Genomic DNA, 16,514 nt, shown 5'->3' on the forward strand with positions numbered 1-16,514 from the left:
CAGGGATGCTTATAGAAAGAAAGTGGGGAAGGACAAAGGAAGAAGGGGCCGTCCATGAACCCCATCTACACCTCTGTCTGTCTTCTTACCAGCAGCACTTCCAGCTCCAAAGGATCTGCTCACCTACTGCCTGTTTCTAAGAAGCTCTGTCCGGCTCTTCAGTCCACGGCCTTAGTTAGCTCCCTGACAAGAGGGTCCAGAGCGACCTTCCCATGTGAAAACCAAAGCCCTGAGGAAAAGTCTCAAGTTTCTTCTACATTTTGGCCTCTGTTACCACCATATCTCCTAAGTGTCCTTCCTATCTTAAATTCACTCTCTTAACATGCAGAGCAGTGCAAAGAAATGGTCTTAGAGGTCCAAGAAGCATCAAACCACAGACACTCTTAAAAGGAAGGAAGAGGAGAAAGAATCATACCTGGATGGACATGGCAAAGTCTATTAAAGGGATCTAGTAGAATTTGATGTTAGACAAAGTGGAGCAAAGTCTTGCTTCCAAATGACTTCCAGGACATATTGTTAAATGAAAAAAGGTACAAAAGCGTTATGTATGGTATGTCGCATTTTGAGTGAGAAGGGAAATCAGAATATAAAGCTATACACACACATAATATATGATATGTATCTGTGTGCATATGTATTTTTCACAAAAATAAAAGCACTAAGCACAAACCAAAAACTAATGAATAGTTACTTACATAGAGCAGATGGGAAGAAGGTAGAAAGAAAAGGGGTGAGATTTCTCTGCATGAACCTTTTGAATCATGAACATTCTTTTACACATCCAAAACACAAAATTAAATCAAATCGTGAATACAGAAACAAATGAAACTAGTTGTCTAGCAAAGTGAAATATGATGACATAGAAAAAAAAACTTCAACTCTGACTACACTCCCTTAGTGAATATAATGGGCTTAGTTACTGTGTAACCAAGGGCAGTTTACCCGGAAAACTCAATTTTCTCATCTGCAAAACAAGAATAATAATAGTACCTATATGCCAGGACTGTTGTAAAGACTGAAATAATCCATATAAAGTGCTCAATGTAATTTCTAACATAGGCTAAGTGTTCAGTCAGTAGTAGCCATTATCATTAACTGTTAGTTAGGTTTCATGGTTTAACTCTATACTTCAGGTGCATTGTGGACTAAAGAGGCTTAGGCATCTGAGCACTCAGACAAGAACAGAGTAACAAGAAGGAACAGACCAAGAATTAAGTATCCCTTATTTTGCTGAATTATAACTATTTCTGTAACTATGTGACACATTTTGTATTGGGGGTATGTAACAGCATATAAATTTGAAAAGGCTGCAATAGTTTTATCTGTTGGCATATTTAAACTGATAACGGAAACTCAACCATGACTATGACCCTATGTGAAGGTTGCTTGGCTATTAGGAGAGTAAGAAAGGTCATTTTCCTCTATATATAAGTTATGTCTAACGAAAGTTAGAAAATGTTTAAGTAGCCAAGTGAAATAAAGCTGGGGGAGAAATAGGAATATGCAGAATTGGTCTTAAAAAATAGTCTAGTAAACAAAGCTGAAAGTCAGGAACACTATTATCTTGAAACAGATGACTGTCTCTTACAGTATAAAAACGAAGATCCTCTAAGTACCTAAAACCAGATGCCCAAACAGAACAAAGACAAATAACTAGTTAGTTGGCCTGTTCATAATGAAAGAAAAAAACAGTCCTACCTGTTATGCTTGGACCTCTTAATAAAACATGTACTTTGTATCACTTTAATAATCAGCAATTCAAATGCTTGAGTTTTTCTCATAAAAACTCTGGCTAATGTGTCACCAACTACAATGACAACTATCTGAAATAGCTTTAATAAACACATGATGTTTGCCCTTTCTGATAAAGGCACATGATGAATGAATATTTAGAACACTGAAAATTGTTAATTACCTCTATGCAGAAAATCTAGTTTCAGTAAAATAACTTCATATTGACTATAAAAGTTTTCTTCCCCTATGTAATACCACTGTGAATTAACAAAGCAGCTATTACTGAATAAAATAACATATCAGTATATGCTCATTCTGATTTTGCTTAGCAAGAACCATTTTTGCTTTTCTATAGAAAGCAGGAAAATAAAAGGACAAAAGCCCTATAAGTTCTGAGTCATGCATGTGACACTAAAAAGAAAAAATGAAGATACTAAACAGATGTTTTTTTCTAAAATAAAAAGGGGCCAGAAAGTGTTGCTGTTCTATGGGTCTGCAGGCTCTGTTCTTCACAAGTTAATCTTCTAACCACCTTCCTTTTCTCCCCCACGTCCTCAAAGCATCTAACTGACAGTCACTGTTCCCTCAGGCACCCCTGCCTTGAGACGCAGGCTCTGTGCCCATCCACCAGCGCCGTCTTCTCTTCACTTCGGGGGCTGCTTCCACAGAACCTCAGAAACTGCTCTGGACACACCCACTCACTCAATCTTCTCGGATCCTACACATGTCCACGTTCCTGCCTGTCTACTGTTCTCATGAAGTGCCAATTTCTTAAGCCTCCTAAGCTTAAGGAGCTCCAAATGCTGAAACATAACTACTTCGTCACCTAAATTCTCACAGTATAGTTGCGACACTTTTCAATTTCTACCCTGTATTACAGTAATCCTTGTATACGTCTCATCTTCCACACTGGATCGTGAATTGAAGGTAAAGGCTGGTTATTATGTGCATCTAGCATAGTGCCTTACACAGTAGCTATCCATTAAGTCTTGGCTGAGTAAATACATGAAATGTTTCTGTGCAAAGACAAATAAGGAATGATAGTGATAACTTCTGAGAACTACTATTCCAGGAAATTCACCTTTTTCAAGAAGTTTTCAGCGCTATCTCTTGCCCTTTGGCTTATTTTCCTGTGTGCTTCGGGTCTCCTCTTATCCTCCTACACAACTTCACAGTGTTCAGCCCACACTCCCCTTTTGGGACTTAGCGAATCACACGCCCCACTACTGATTTTCTCCTTCCTGTCACCAGCAGAAATGTCATGATGACGTTATCCATTTATTAGATTAACAAGCACACCTTGACAACTTTCCCTTCAGAGGTACTCCCAGTGGAATATGGTGGAAAGTGGTATAGAATGATGTAAGAAACAAAGAATCTGTGGTCAGAAGAGTATCTGGCCAATCCAGTCCTTCCACTTCAAGGAAGTTCCTATACTTCCAAGCCTCTCCCTTTTATAAAATTTGAATTAAACCTGTGAACATATGAGGTACCTAGAATACAGTACCCAGTTCATAGGAGGCATTCAATAAATGGAAATTATTACTACAGGACAGTAGTATTATTAATATAATTACTTTTTACACGGTGTATATATCATGCTACTCTAAAAACAACCACCTCAATGTACATCAGCATTTTTAAAAAGATGCCAGTAAGAAAAAAAATTGGTAATTCATTGTATATAATGACTTGAACATAGTTTTCATAAGCAAATGATCACCCACATCAAAATGCATGTCCTCACCTCGCTGCCCTGCATGGTCTTCGCTGGGTTAGCAGACGGGATGGCAGCATTCAGCTCCAGCTCCGGCTTACACAGAAGTGCAATGGTGTCCCGGTGAGCCTGGTAACGCTCTTTCACCTGTCCATCTGCTTGCACAGCTTTATCCAAAACAGTTCTGAAGTTGCTTCCCTCTGTGGAGGGGAAAAAAAAAAAAATGTTACCAGAGCACAGTACTGATTTTAACAGTAATGTATATGAGCTGGTTGTACTTTTAATTCTGTTCTCCAACTTTACTTGTTTCCCCCTTCGATAAGTCCCAATTCACTAGATAACAGAAACTGAGCTCCTGTTAGTCTTTGCATTTTCGGTTTTGGAAAAATGACAAAATCAATTATAAAGCAAAAGCACAGTTATACCTTAAAATACATTTGCGGTTACTGTCCACCAAATAAAAGCCAATCGACATTAGTCTAATCTTTTCCTACAACTTGTGAATATAGAAAGATAACATTTACTCCAAAAATTGTTACAACTTATTTCAAAAGTATTCCTCTCTCAAAGGATCACTCCTTAAATCTGACTTAAAAGAAAGGCGGATATATTTTTAGAAAAATCTCAATAGTATTAATTACTTTTACAGAGAAATAAAACAAGTCTAGACATCATTTATCTTAATCACAAAATCTTAATATTCAAAGTCTTAAAAATAACAATTTGGGGCTTCTCTGGTGGCGCAGTGGTTGAGAGTCCGCCTGTCGATGCAGGGGACGTGGGTTCGTGCCCCAGTCCGGGAGGATCCCACATGCTGCGGAGCGGCTGGGCCCGTGAGCCATGGCCGCTGAGCGTGCGCGTCCGGAGCCTGTGCTCCGCAGCGGGAGAGGCCACAACGGTGAGAGGCCCGCGTACCGCAAAAAAAAAAATAAAAAAATAGTAACAATTTGGTTTCAGGTTAACTGTTAAAACTCATCTTTTACTATCCACTACTAAGTGAAATGAAATTACAAAACCATATATATAATATCATATCATTTATGTTTTTAAAATATGCATAGAGCTTGGAATAGGAAAAGAGTATTACAGGATCATTTTAATTTTTACTTTCTTAAGAATTCGAACTTCTCATAATGAACGTCGATTACCTTTGTTATTTTTTGTCTTACACGGAACTGAAGAAAAACACCTGGATTTTCATAATAGCAGTTTCAATAAAAACACGTTTACATCAGAGCCTACTTCAATCAAGCAAAAAACGTAGATCCAAACTGAGAACTTACTCAAGTCAAAGTCATTTATGCACATTCTTACCTGCTCTTAAGGGCTTATAGAGTTCATTGGATGGCGTCCTTTGCCAGCGTTCCTTGAATTTTGCTCTTAAATCATTGTCAGTTGTTTCTTCTTCATCCAACAGTCTTAATGACTTTTAAAAAGAAGGTAAAGCAACAATGAAATATTTCTGGTGTAAAAAATTTAAAACAGTTTTTAAATGATCATACTCAATACAGGTGAGAATTAGTGAGCTCCTACAGTACTGGTTAGAATATAAATTAGTACAATAATTTCTGCTGCAGAAACCCAAGTTATATTTAACAAAAAATCTTGTAAAAATTTAAGACTAGGTTAGCCATTACCTTACTCAGTAAAATTAAGAAGACTAAGAGATTATGCACATCCATGTACCAAGACTACTTTGAACAAAGATGTTTTTAAGATGAAAACAAATAGAAAGCCTTTAGACCACTGAAGCCATAAACAAAACAGAGAAAACTGATTAATTCATGAAAATAAAAGATTTAGACTTCACTCCCAATACAACAAACTGAAAATTAACATATAAAAAATGCCTTTCTAATGCACAGCTGAGAGGACAGGATAGTAGAGCGCCTGAAACACAAGTGCTAATCCACCAATGGACACAAGTGCTAGAGTCAATGGTATCTGCTAATTCCTGATAGCTTAGAGCAGAGGTCTGCAAACTTTTGTGTCAAACATTAGGGTAAATATTTTAGGCTCTATGGACTATAGTTTCTGTCAAATATTCTTCTCCTTTTTTTTTTTTACAATTCTCTAGAAGTGGTAAAAATCATCCTTAACTAGTGAACCATATAAAAACGCCACAAGGTAGAACTGGCCTACTGTCCCTAGTTCACCTCCTACACATTCTCTAATGGCTTAGAGTGTGAATTTAACAGAACATGAATAGGAGACAAGAAACACAGGTGGAGTTAATAAGAGGAGGAGGTTAGATCAAGGGCGGGATCTTCCCTCAAACTGGGTCACTTCCAAATGGGTGACACTCGGTGGACAAATTTTTAAAAAGGAAAACTGCCCAAGAGAAGGGAACTTAGAACTGAAAATCATAAAACCTGTGTGACACAAAGTCCTAAGATGAATTTCAGAGTAAAAGATTAACCACAAAGAAAAAAAAAGAAAGAAAAAACCCTCCAAATTAACAGTCTTAAAATACAGGAACACACCAAAACAAAACAAAAACAAAACAAAAAACACTGAAATAAGAGGAACAAACCACAATTAGCAAAAAATCAGCAAAAATAACAAATCATGAAACCAAACCACAAAGACCACAGATACTAAGATGATAAAATAAAGAAAATAAAATAAATACATTTACTACATTTAGAATAAGAGATAAAAGTATGACAGGAGAAAGAGAATGAGAAGAATTGAAAAAGAAGCAAATAAAATTTCTGGAAATGAAAAAAATAAAATGAAAAAGTTAGGAAGTTAATGGATAGTTAAAAACTGCTGAGATATAACTGAAGAGAACAGGTGAACTGTAAGACTGACCAGAAGAAATCACACAAGATGAAGCACAGAGCAACAGAAAATACAAGTGGTTAGAAGACCTGGAAAATAAAGGGAGAAGATTCAACATCAGAGATCCAGAAAGAGATAATAATGAGAATAGGGAAAAAGCAATATTGAAAGAAGTGAAAACTAAGAACTTTCTGGGATGGATGAAAGACACAACTCCTCAAATTCACTGGATCCAACAGAATATCAAGCAATTTAAATGAAAATAAACCCACACCCAGACACATAATAATGAACTTTAAAGAAGAAAAATAAGTGTACAACTTCCTTGCTGTTAAAAAGAAAAGAAAAAAGAAAGAAATGGAGGAAACTCAATAAAACCAGGAAAACTTAAGGGTGAAGAGGGACAAAAAAAGAAGGAAATCAAAAGAGTGAGACAAGTAGAAAATGCAAAATATATAGAAGAACATGATTCCAAATATATGAATAATCACAGCTAATATATACGGATTTAACCCTCTACAAACAGAGATGAAGATTGTCAAACTAAAAGAAAAGGAAAAACCTTACTATGCGCCATTTACAAAAGACACAACCATAAGGACACACAAGTTGAGAGTCAAAGACACAACAAGAAAACTACAGACCAATATCCTTTATGAATATAAATGCAAAATGCTCAACAAAATACCACCAAACCAAATCCAGCAGCACATTAAAAGGATTCTAGGGCTTCCCTGCTGGCGCAGTGGTTGGGAGTCTGCCTGCCAATGTGGGGGACGCAGGTTTGTGCCCTGGTCAGGGAGGATCCCGCGTGCCGCGGAGCAGCTGGGCCTGTGAGCCATGGCCGCTGGGCCTGCGTGTCTGGAGCCTGTGCTCCACAGCGGGAGAGGCCACAGCGGTGAGAGGCCCATGTACTGCAAAAAAAAAAAAAAAAAGATTCTACACCATGACAAAGTGGGATATACTAGGAATACAAGGGTGGTTCACATCTAAGAATCAATTAATGTAATACTCTGTATTAGTAAAATGAAGGGGAAAAAACCCATATAATCATCGAGATACAGAAAAAATATTTGACAAAATCCAACACGCTTTTATGACAAAAACACTCCAAAGGCATGATTCTGTTTATCTGAAACGTCCAGAATAAATAAATCTATAGAAACCGAAATTAGATTTGTGGTTGCCAAGAGCAAGAGGAAAGGGAGAATGAGGAGTGACTCAACTCCATGAGGAGTTAATGGGTACAGGGTTTCTTTTGGGGGTGATGAAAATGTTCTGAAATCAGATTGTGTTCGTGTTCACACAATACTGTGAATGTACTAAAAGTCTAAAGAGGTTAAAATGGTGAACTTTTATGTTATGTGAATTTTATCTCAAAAAAAGACACATGTAGTTGTGAGATTAATATAGGTGATTTATTAAAAGAACCAATCAGGCATCTTGGAAATGAAAAATATGGGGGAAAAAACAATAAGGCACAGCTGAACAGCCAATTAATAAGCTGGATGGCTAGCCTGAGACAACCTCCCAGAAAGAACAAGAGCACAAAGAGAAAACGTAATAGAAACTTTAAGAGGTGTGGGACTTCCCTGGTGGCCCAGTGGTTAACTCTCCATGCTCCCAATGCAGGGGGCCTGGGTTCGATCCCTGGTCAGGGAACTAGATCCTGCATGCCGCAATGAAGATCTCGCAGGTGGCAACAAAGATCCCGAGTCCGCAGCTAAGACCCAGTGCAGTCAAATTAATTAATTATTTTTTTTAAAAAAGAGAGAGATGTGAAGAACTGACCCAGAAGCACCACAATCAATCTAACAGGAATTCATTAGGAGAATGGAGGAAAAAAGAGTAACTGAAGAAACAGAATCCATGAATCTAAGATGGAAAAGGCCCAACAGCTCCCAAGCAAGATAAATTTTTTTTTTTTTTTTTTTTTTTTGCGGTACGCGGGCCTCTCACTGTTGTGGCCTCTCCCATTGCGGAGCACAGGCTCCGGACGCGCAGGCTCAGTGGCCATGGCTCACGGGACCAGCCGCTCCGCGGCATGTGGGATCTTCCCAGACCGGGGCACGAACCCGTGGTCCCCTGCATCGGCAGGCGGACTCTCAACCACTGCGCCACCAGGGAAACCCAAGCAAGATAAATTTATCATTTAAAAAATAAATTAGTGGACACTTTAAATTTTCTCAAAATCAAGACTAAAATTAAATTTGCAACCACAGAGATAAACACTCAAAAACAGTATCAGATTCACAACTAACAACTTACTTAAAATGAGACTCTCCAAGTACAACTGACAGAATAACAGTGACTCTGACTCATAAGGCTGTTAGGAACATCAAATAAAATAAATAAAAATACCTCATATTAAGATAGGCAGAAAACAGACATATCATATACACTAATAAATCCAGTTTTTCCTTAATTATAAGATGAGCTTTTTTTCACATTAATATTTGTTTTATTTTAGTTAATCCTTTAAATAACCCTGGAAGGTATATATTCTTATCCCCAAGGTTCACACTGTCATCTCTGCCCCCAAAGTACTTGGATATGATGTAAATACAACATCCTCTGATAGTTAACTGAAAGATCAAAATATGAATTAAAGCATTGAGAACAGAAGTCACCTACACCTAAAAAAGATGTGACTCCTAAACTGACAGAAGCCAAAATAACCAGCCTGAATATATTTATAGCTAAAGAAACAAAGGTATCAATTAGGGGAAAGAGGTGAAAGCACAGTAAAAGGAGAATAACATTGGCAAATAGTTGTCTTTAGCCAAAAAACTTGAGTGTTCCATTCTTATTGATAAAATCTCCTTTCTACTAAAAGATAGGTATAGTCGGCTTATAAAACATTTGATAGCCTAACTTCCTTAGTCTGATTCGTTGTTCACCAGAGACCTAATCTTTCATAGGAAAAAAAAAATCATTAATTATGAAAAGCTTGAACAGTTTGTGTGACAGTAATTTCTCACAGTATACTAGTTTTACACAATGGTCGTACGAGCTTCAGTAATGTGCATTTATATACCCTTAAGACACATATGACCCCATTTTCACTCAATCAGAATTCCTCTTGAGGCTGAAGAGCAGACTCTGTCTGTGCCACAGCAAAGTCACCTAAATGATGAGTGCTACCTTGTGAAACCCAATAGGAAGAAGCCTTGAGTCCTAATCCCTGCTGGACACCACAGGGTTGAAAAGTTTTTACTTGAAAAGCAAATCTCTTAAAACATACCTCATCTAGGATTTCTCTATTTCTTTGTAGAAGTTCAGGTAGCTCTTTGATCAACTGATCAACAGTCTGGATGCCTCCCTGTTCAATCACAGATGTGGACTTAGTCAGTATAGACTGAGGTACAGTATCTCCAGATATATCTTCAATTGCTGCTGGAAGATTAAGTGAAGCTAACACCCTGAAAAAATGAGATAGTATGTCATCTAGAGGTCTAATCCTCCTTTAAAACACTGATGTCCGGTATCCAAATCAATAGCAGCAGAGTTAGCACTCCAAAAAAGTGGGTAAGCCCTGTCAATGGAAACATAAAGCAAAAATAGAGGAAAAACAGAAAATCAGCGATTGAAAAAATTAAAACAAAATCATTAAAGAGTTAAGTTACGTTCACAGTTCAGAACTGAAAGCTAAAAGGTAAGAAATATACATTAAAATATACTAGATACCTTTGGCTCACAGGTAAATTTAACTTCTTTCAGTCTAAGTAATTAAAAGTCAAAAATTCTATTTTGAAAATGCAATCTTTTATCACAATCCTGATATACTGTCAGTGACAAAACAGAAGTAATACATAAAATGGTTATAATTTCATATCATCTAAGCAAAATTTCAAGAGTACATAGTTGGTCTATGTATTAACACAGCATCTTCATCTGTTCTGTTTTGTGGCACAATAACTATTATTCTATTATTTCATTTACATAATGGAGGGGATGTTGGAGTAAACTTATGTTGCTTTCTCACTGGAAAAGGTAAAATGAGGTCAAAACCTATGCATTCATCAAAATTAAAAACATGAAAAAGCAAACAAGACTAGGAAAAAATTCTCAGTAACATTTCTGATAAAGGACTTGCCTCTAAAATATGTAAAGAACTCTTTAAAAATTATTAAGAAGAAAAACTCAGTTTCTAAAAATGAGCAAAAAGATTTCAACAGACACTTCACAAAGATATATGAATGGCTAATAAGCACATGAAGAGTTGCTCAACATCGTCAGTCATCAGGGGAATGAAAATTAAACCACTATGAGATACTGCTACACAAACACTAAAATGGCTAAAATTAAAGAGATTGACAATCCTAAATTCTGATGAGGATGCAGAGCAAGTGCATTTCTCACACAGTGCAGGAACAATGACTTTGGAAAACCATCTGGACATTTCATGTGAAGTTAAACATACACTAACCATACAACTCAGCAATTCTAATCCTAGGTTACTTACCCAAGAGAAATAAAACATGTCCACACAAAGATCTGTACATCAATGTTCATAACAACTGAAACGTCCATTAAAAGGTGAAAGAATTAACAAACTATTTAACCATAAAAAGGAATACTGCTCAGTAATAAAAAGAATCAAACTGATGCATAAAACATAGATTATGCTAAGTGAACGAAGCCCAACACATTTTTAATATATACTGTTACATGCTGTGCATACTGCAAGTATTGCATATTATACATACTGTAGCAATACTATACACTGTATATAATGTACTATCAATATATATCATATATAATGTACTATTTACTGTATATAATATACTATATACTGTCATGTACATATTGCACATGCTATAATGATTACATTTATATTAAATTGTATAAAAGGTAAAACTAACCTATGGTGACAGGGAGCAGATCAGAAGTGGCTAGAGGGTAGAGGAGGAGGAATTGAATGGAAAGGCATGAGGGAATTTTTTAGGGTGATGGATATGTTCTCTATCTTGATCATGATGGTGGTAGTTACATGGGTATACATATTTATCAAAAAGAATTGAACTATACACTTAAAATGGGTGTATTTTATGGTGTGAAAATTATACTTAATATATTTTTTAAAACAACGTATTATTTTCTTAGCTTCAATCCACCAAAAACAAAAACTGTTTCAGAATACTGAACGTACATGTATCTTAACCTTGAAAGTTCAGTTCTACTTCACATTTCCCTCAAATAAATATCCCCTAAAATACAAATTAGTGGTCAAATATTTTCACTTTGTTTCAGTAATTAAATTTCTTCCAACTATAATATATTTGCCAGGGTTCAGTAAATATAGTGTCCCCAAGAAATGTGTGTGTGTCTGTATTTGTTATTTCAAATATCCTTGACATTCAGCTTTGAGCTCAGAAAACTACAACGTTCATAAATAATCAATCAGAAAACATCAGAACTTTAGAGATAAATTTATGAAAGTTAAGCTCTACTCACCCATTTGCCAAAGTGGTGGCTTCTCTCATTTGAGCAATTGATCTGTTAACTAAATCAGCTTTCCTCTGACCACAGGCAGCCAAAGACTGCTGCACTGACACAGGAACCATCTTCTCAAACAGATCTAAAATTAGGAATTAAAATTTCAAGAAAATTTTAAGACAAAAACTCAAACTGTAAAGAGACTACTCATATTTCCTTTCCAATATTCACATTAAAAGTCTACAAATATTTAAAGAACAAAACTAAATCACTATTGAAAATACGATGAAGAGAATTTTTAGATCACCATATTTGTGGACAATGATAACGAAAGCTTCTTCTTTGAACTTAATTTTCTTAGCTTTTAAAGATGTGTTAGTCATTAAGTTTAAAGGATCTTTGGTGAAGATCTACACAGGAGAAAACAATGCTTATTTGTTGATGAAACTGACTGAGTGGGCCACAGTGCTGTGGTTTCCAGCTCTACCATTTCCTGGTTCTGTAACCTTGGGTAAATGACTTAACCACTCTGCATCAGTATCCTTATCAGTCAAATGGGGATAATAATAGTACCTGTCTCATGGAGTTGTTCTGAGAAATAAATGAGCTAATATTTGTAAAGTGCTGAAAAGAGTTTCTGGTACATGGTAGACACTTTGTGTTTGTTAAATAAGTACAGTTATCCCTTGGTATCTGGGGGGATTGCTTCCAGGACCCCCAGCAGATACCAAATCCGTGGATGCCCAAGTCCCTTATAAAAAATGGCACAGGGGCTTCCCTGGTGGTACAGTGGTTGAGAGTCCGCCTGCCGATGCAGGGGACACAGGTTCGTGCCCCGGTCCGGGAGGATCCCACATGCCGCAGAGCAGCTGGGCCCGTGAGCCATGGCTGCTGAGCCTGCGCATCCGGAGCCTGTGCTCCGCGACGGGAGAGGCCACAAGGGTGAGAGGCCCATGTAACACACACACACACAAAAAAAAAGGCACAGTATTTGCATATAACCTACACATATCCTCCCAAATACTTTAAATCATTTCTAGCTTACTTATGATACTTAATACAATGTAAATGCTATGTAAATAGTTGCCAGAGGATGGCAAATTCAAGTTTTGCTTTTTGGAACTTTCTGGAAATGTTGTATGTGAATATTTTTCAATCAGCAGTTGCTTGCATTCATGGCTGTGGAACCATAGATACAGATGGCCAACTGTAAAATAACCACCCAATAACTTAGAATATTATCCTTGGCATCTCAGCTAGAGGCTACCATAATATTGCATATACCTACAATATTCAAGGATATTATAACATTTGATACAACCATGACTCCAGAAGTTTATATGTTTAAAGTCATATTTATGTATGTTTATTTTTATTAGCAGAATCTTAAATAACAAATGTTAACATAAAGACAAATGCTCACTGAGGTCGTTATCATTACTCAGACACAGTTTCAAGTTTTCTGACTCTGTTGTATATATACTTCATGCTTTACTACCATTTACTTTCCATCTTAAAATTTCACTGTAATTTTTATTCTCTTATTCACTTTTAACAACATGAAAGCAAATTATATTCAAAGCACACAATCGCCAATTATGTGATTTTAGCTACAAAAAGTAGATTAAATTGCAGAAAAAATAAGTAAGATTAAAGTGCCTCTGAACAGTTTGACATACCAGTGAATTTCTGGCTGATGGGTACACTGACTGGCGTAGATTTCACAAGTGTGGCTTTGCCAATAGGGTCTAGATCTTTAAGGTCTGGAACTCGATCATGATAAATGAAGTCATTATCCTTCTTTGCTGCAGTAAGGGCACGGTTGATTTTGTCAGAAAATTCCTTCACATTGACATATTCATCATAGCGAGATGCCACTGTTTTAATCAATTCTGCCGCATGCTAGTTAAGAAAATGTAAAAAGAAAAAGAGAGAATATTTCCTTTCTTTTTTTCAACCAGGTATCCAAGCACTGTTTTTTTAAAAAATCTTTGAGGATTGGCATTACTAGAAATGTGGTCAACAGAACAGCCTAGAAATTCTCCCATCACAAAATACCAAAATATCAAAAATGAAGAATAATACAGAGCAGATATCCCTTTAAAGACATGAATGAATTACCAAGAAAATAAAAGAAATCAAAACTATAAACTGACATTGAGGAAAGCTGGCTCTGGCTGTTGGGTATTTCTGTACCCAAAGGACGAGCTATTAAAATGCATTAAAAGCCCTCAGGGAGACTTAAGACACGGGTCTTGAAACTACATAAGACAGAAAACTAAGAAACATCCCTTTCATGCTCCACATGAAGGCAGTAACCTCAAAGGGCTATACCCGTGATGAAAAGGGTGAGTCAGAAAAAAATTATGCAACATAGGAAATCAACAAGGAAGCATGCTGTGTCAGCACCAATAGGAATTTTTTCTTTAAAGGCTGCCCTTGTGATACATAAGATGAACACATGCCTCACATAAAGTTAGGGTTCAAATTACTCAGGTGGTGTTAGGTATAGTAACACTAGATAAAATAGACAATAAAGTCAAAGCATTATTAGGGATAAATTCAATATAAAACACTTTCCAATTTGCCAGAAAGATATAAAACCTCTTAAATATTGTATTTAAAAGCCTTTATCGGGCTTCCCTGGTGGTGCAGTGGTTGAGAGTCCAGATAATTACAAGGGCAGGGATGCTGGGGGAAGCAGAACAGAGGACTGAAAGTGGGGAGAAAGAGGAAAGGGGATGAGCACTCAGAAAATGTCAACAAAATACAAACTCTGAAAGTAGATGCATCACCTGGAAAAGCAAAGGCTGTGAGGAACTCAGGGAAATACAGGCACAGAAGTGGAATCCTTCCTACACCAGGCTTTGAGAAGTAGAGAGGAGGAGAGGAGGAAGGGCCCTATACAAGGAGGCTGGGAAAGATACCCTGCAGGAACCTCTTGCTATTCCCCGACTAAAATCAAGCTCATTCAAACACAAGTGACTGAAAAGGCATCCCATCTGCCTCAACACTAAGAAACCATAAGGAAAAGGATGAAAAAGAGCAGTTTAACTTTCCAACAGATAATGAAAATTCACTGAAGAAACGTTGCCACAGGGAGTTCCCTGGCAGTCCAGTGGTTAGGACTCGCACTGTCACTGCTGTGGCCTCGGGTTCAATCCCTGGTCGGGAAACTAAAATCCCGCAAGCTTCGCAGCACAGCCAAAAAAAAAAAAGAAAGAAAGAAAGAAATATTGCCACAAAGCAAAGAACACAGCACACTAAAAAAACTAAAATAAGCTGAAAACTTAAGGATGCAATCACAGTACCAAAGACACACCAAATACGAACAGAGGACCAGATGGCCCAGATAACAGTGGGTGATAGATAGCAAGAAAATGTGAAATGGGACCTGCAGAACTTAGGAAAGAAAGTGAAGAAAATACGAAAATAGTTTAAGGAAGACTGTAATATTTATGCAAGGAACATGAAAGAGATAACAGACATCACAGAAATCAGTGTAAGAAACATACAAAACAAGAAAAAGTGAGGACAATTCAACATGGCAGTTGGGGAGCAGAGGCCATTACAAATTAAAAATTTATGAGACATATCAACCAAATGCAACATGAAGACCATGTATGAATCCTCAATTTGAACAAACCAACTGTAAAAACACATTTTACAAAAAATCAGCGAAAGCTAAACTATGTTTGGATACTATTAGATTACTAGAATTAATTATTAATTAGTATTAATTGTGCTAGATCGGATGACATTGTGGTTTTGATTTTTTTAAGACTTACATATACTGAAGTAACTTAAGGATGAAATGATACATAAGACAGCTGAAAATACTCCAAAAAAATAAGAGGGGAAGGGGAAACATGAAACGCAAAGCAAAATATTGATAATCACTGAAGCTGGTTAATGGATATTTGATGATTCTTACTTTTATATATATATTTTTGAAATTTTCCATAGTAAATACTTAAATAAAATTCATACAGAAGCATAAACAATCTCCTTAATATCTACAAGCTACTATCATAACAGAGAAAAAAACAACACTTTCACAAAATCAGTTTTATCCTCTCATTAGGTCCCTCATTAATGAATTAAACAAATTCATTTATTGTACGTATGTATGTATTCATTCTATCTGAGTCACTTTTTTTAATCTATATAGAGTCATCCCTCAGTATCTGCGGGGGATTGGTTCCAGGATCTGCCACAGACACCAAAATCCAAATTCTCAAGTCCCACAGTTGGCCCTCCGTACCCACAGACTCTGCATCTGCAGATTAAACATAGCACACGACCAGCATTTGGTTGAATCCATAAATTCAGAACGTGAAGATACGGAGAGCCAAATATTTATTCACTGAAATAAACCTGCATATAAGTGGACTTGGACACTTCAAGCCTATGTTGTTTTTTATGTCTTTTTGAAGATCATACCTTGGCAGCTTTAGAGACTCCACCAGGATGATCAAGTGGACCCACCTTCTGAAGCCAAATGAACTGCACTGTCCAATAAGCGCACTTCATGAGCTGTGTAAGTCCAGGTTCAACTTTTCTTGGCCCCAGAAGTGAATCACAAGCAACAATTTTCCCTTTGTTATTTTACCTACTGTTGTGATATTCCTGACTCTTGTGATTTTGTTTTTATATCTGGTTTGCTCGTGACTAATAAGCTTGTCCTCATTATTGTTAACAATGATTGCAAAGCTGATTGAATGGTGCAACCATCAGGTACATGGGGCAGGAGAGACTATGGAGAATATGACTTGCTGGTCAACTTTTTTGTCTGTTTTGTTCTGTTTGCCTATTTCTGAGCTCAAATCAAGTAGAAAAA

At 36.7% G+C, this 16,514-nt stretch overlaps 1 protein-coding gene across 5 annotated transcripts in view; it reads right to left on the reverse strand.

Moving 5' to 3' along the window:
• PDCD6IP (programmed cell death 6 interacting protein) overlaps nucleotides 1-16,514 on the reverse strand; it is a 58,091-nt gene that overhangs the window by 13,051 nt on the left and 28,526 nt on the right. For all 5 annotated transcript variants that reach the window (XM_060162418.1, XM_060162416.1, XM_060162417.1 and 2 more), the window contains exons 8-12: nucleotides 13,354-13,576; nucleotides 11,693-11,816; nucleotides 9,480-9,657; nucleotides 4,766-4,877; nucleotides 3,482-3,651 (exon numbers count right to left, since the gene is read on the reverse strand). In XM_060162418.1, the coding sequence (XP_060018401.1) occupies nucleotides 3,482-3,651; nucleotides 4,766-4,877; nucleotides 9,480-9,657; nucleotides 11,693-11,816; nucleotides 13,354-13,576 (807 nt within the window). The remainder of the gene's footprint in view (nucleotides 1-3,481; nucleotides 3,652-4,765; nucleotides 4,878-9,479; nucleotides 9,658-11,692; nucleotides 11,817-13,353; nucleotides 13,577-16,514) is intronic.

This window comes from Lagenorhynchus albirostris, chromosome 10 (assembly GCF_949774975.1).
Source record: "Lagenorhynchus albirostris chromosome 10, mLagAlb1.1, whole genome shotgun sequence".
In the NCBI taxonomy this organism is placed as follows: domain Eukaryota; kingdom Metazoa; phylum Chordata; class Mammalia; order Artiodactyla; family Delphinidae; genus Lagenorhynchus; species Lagenorhynchus albirostris.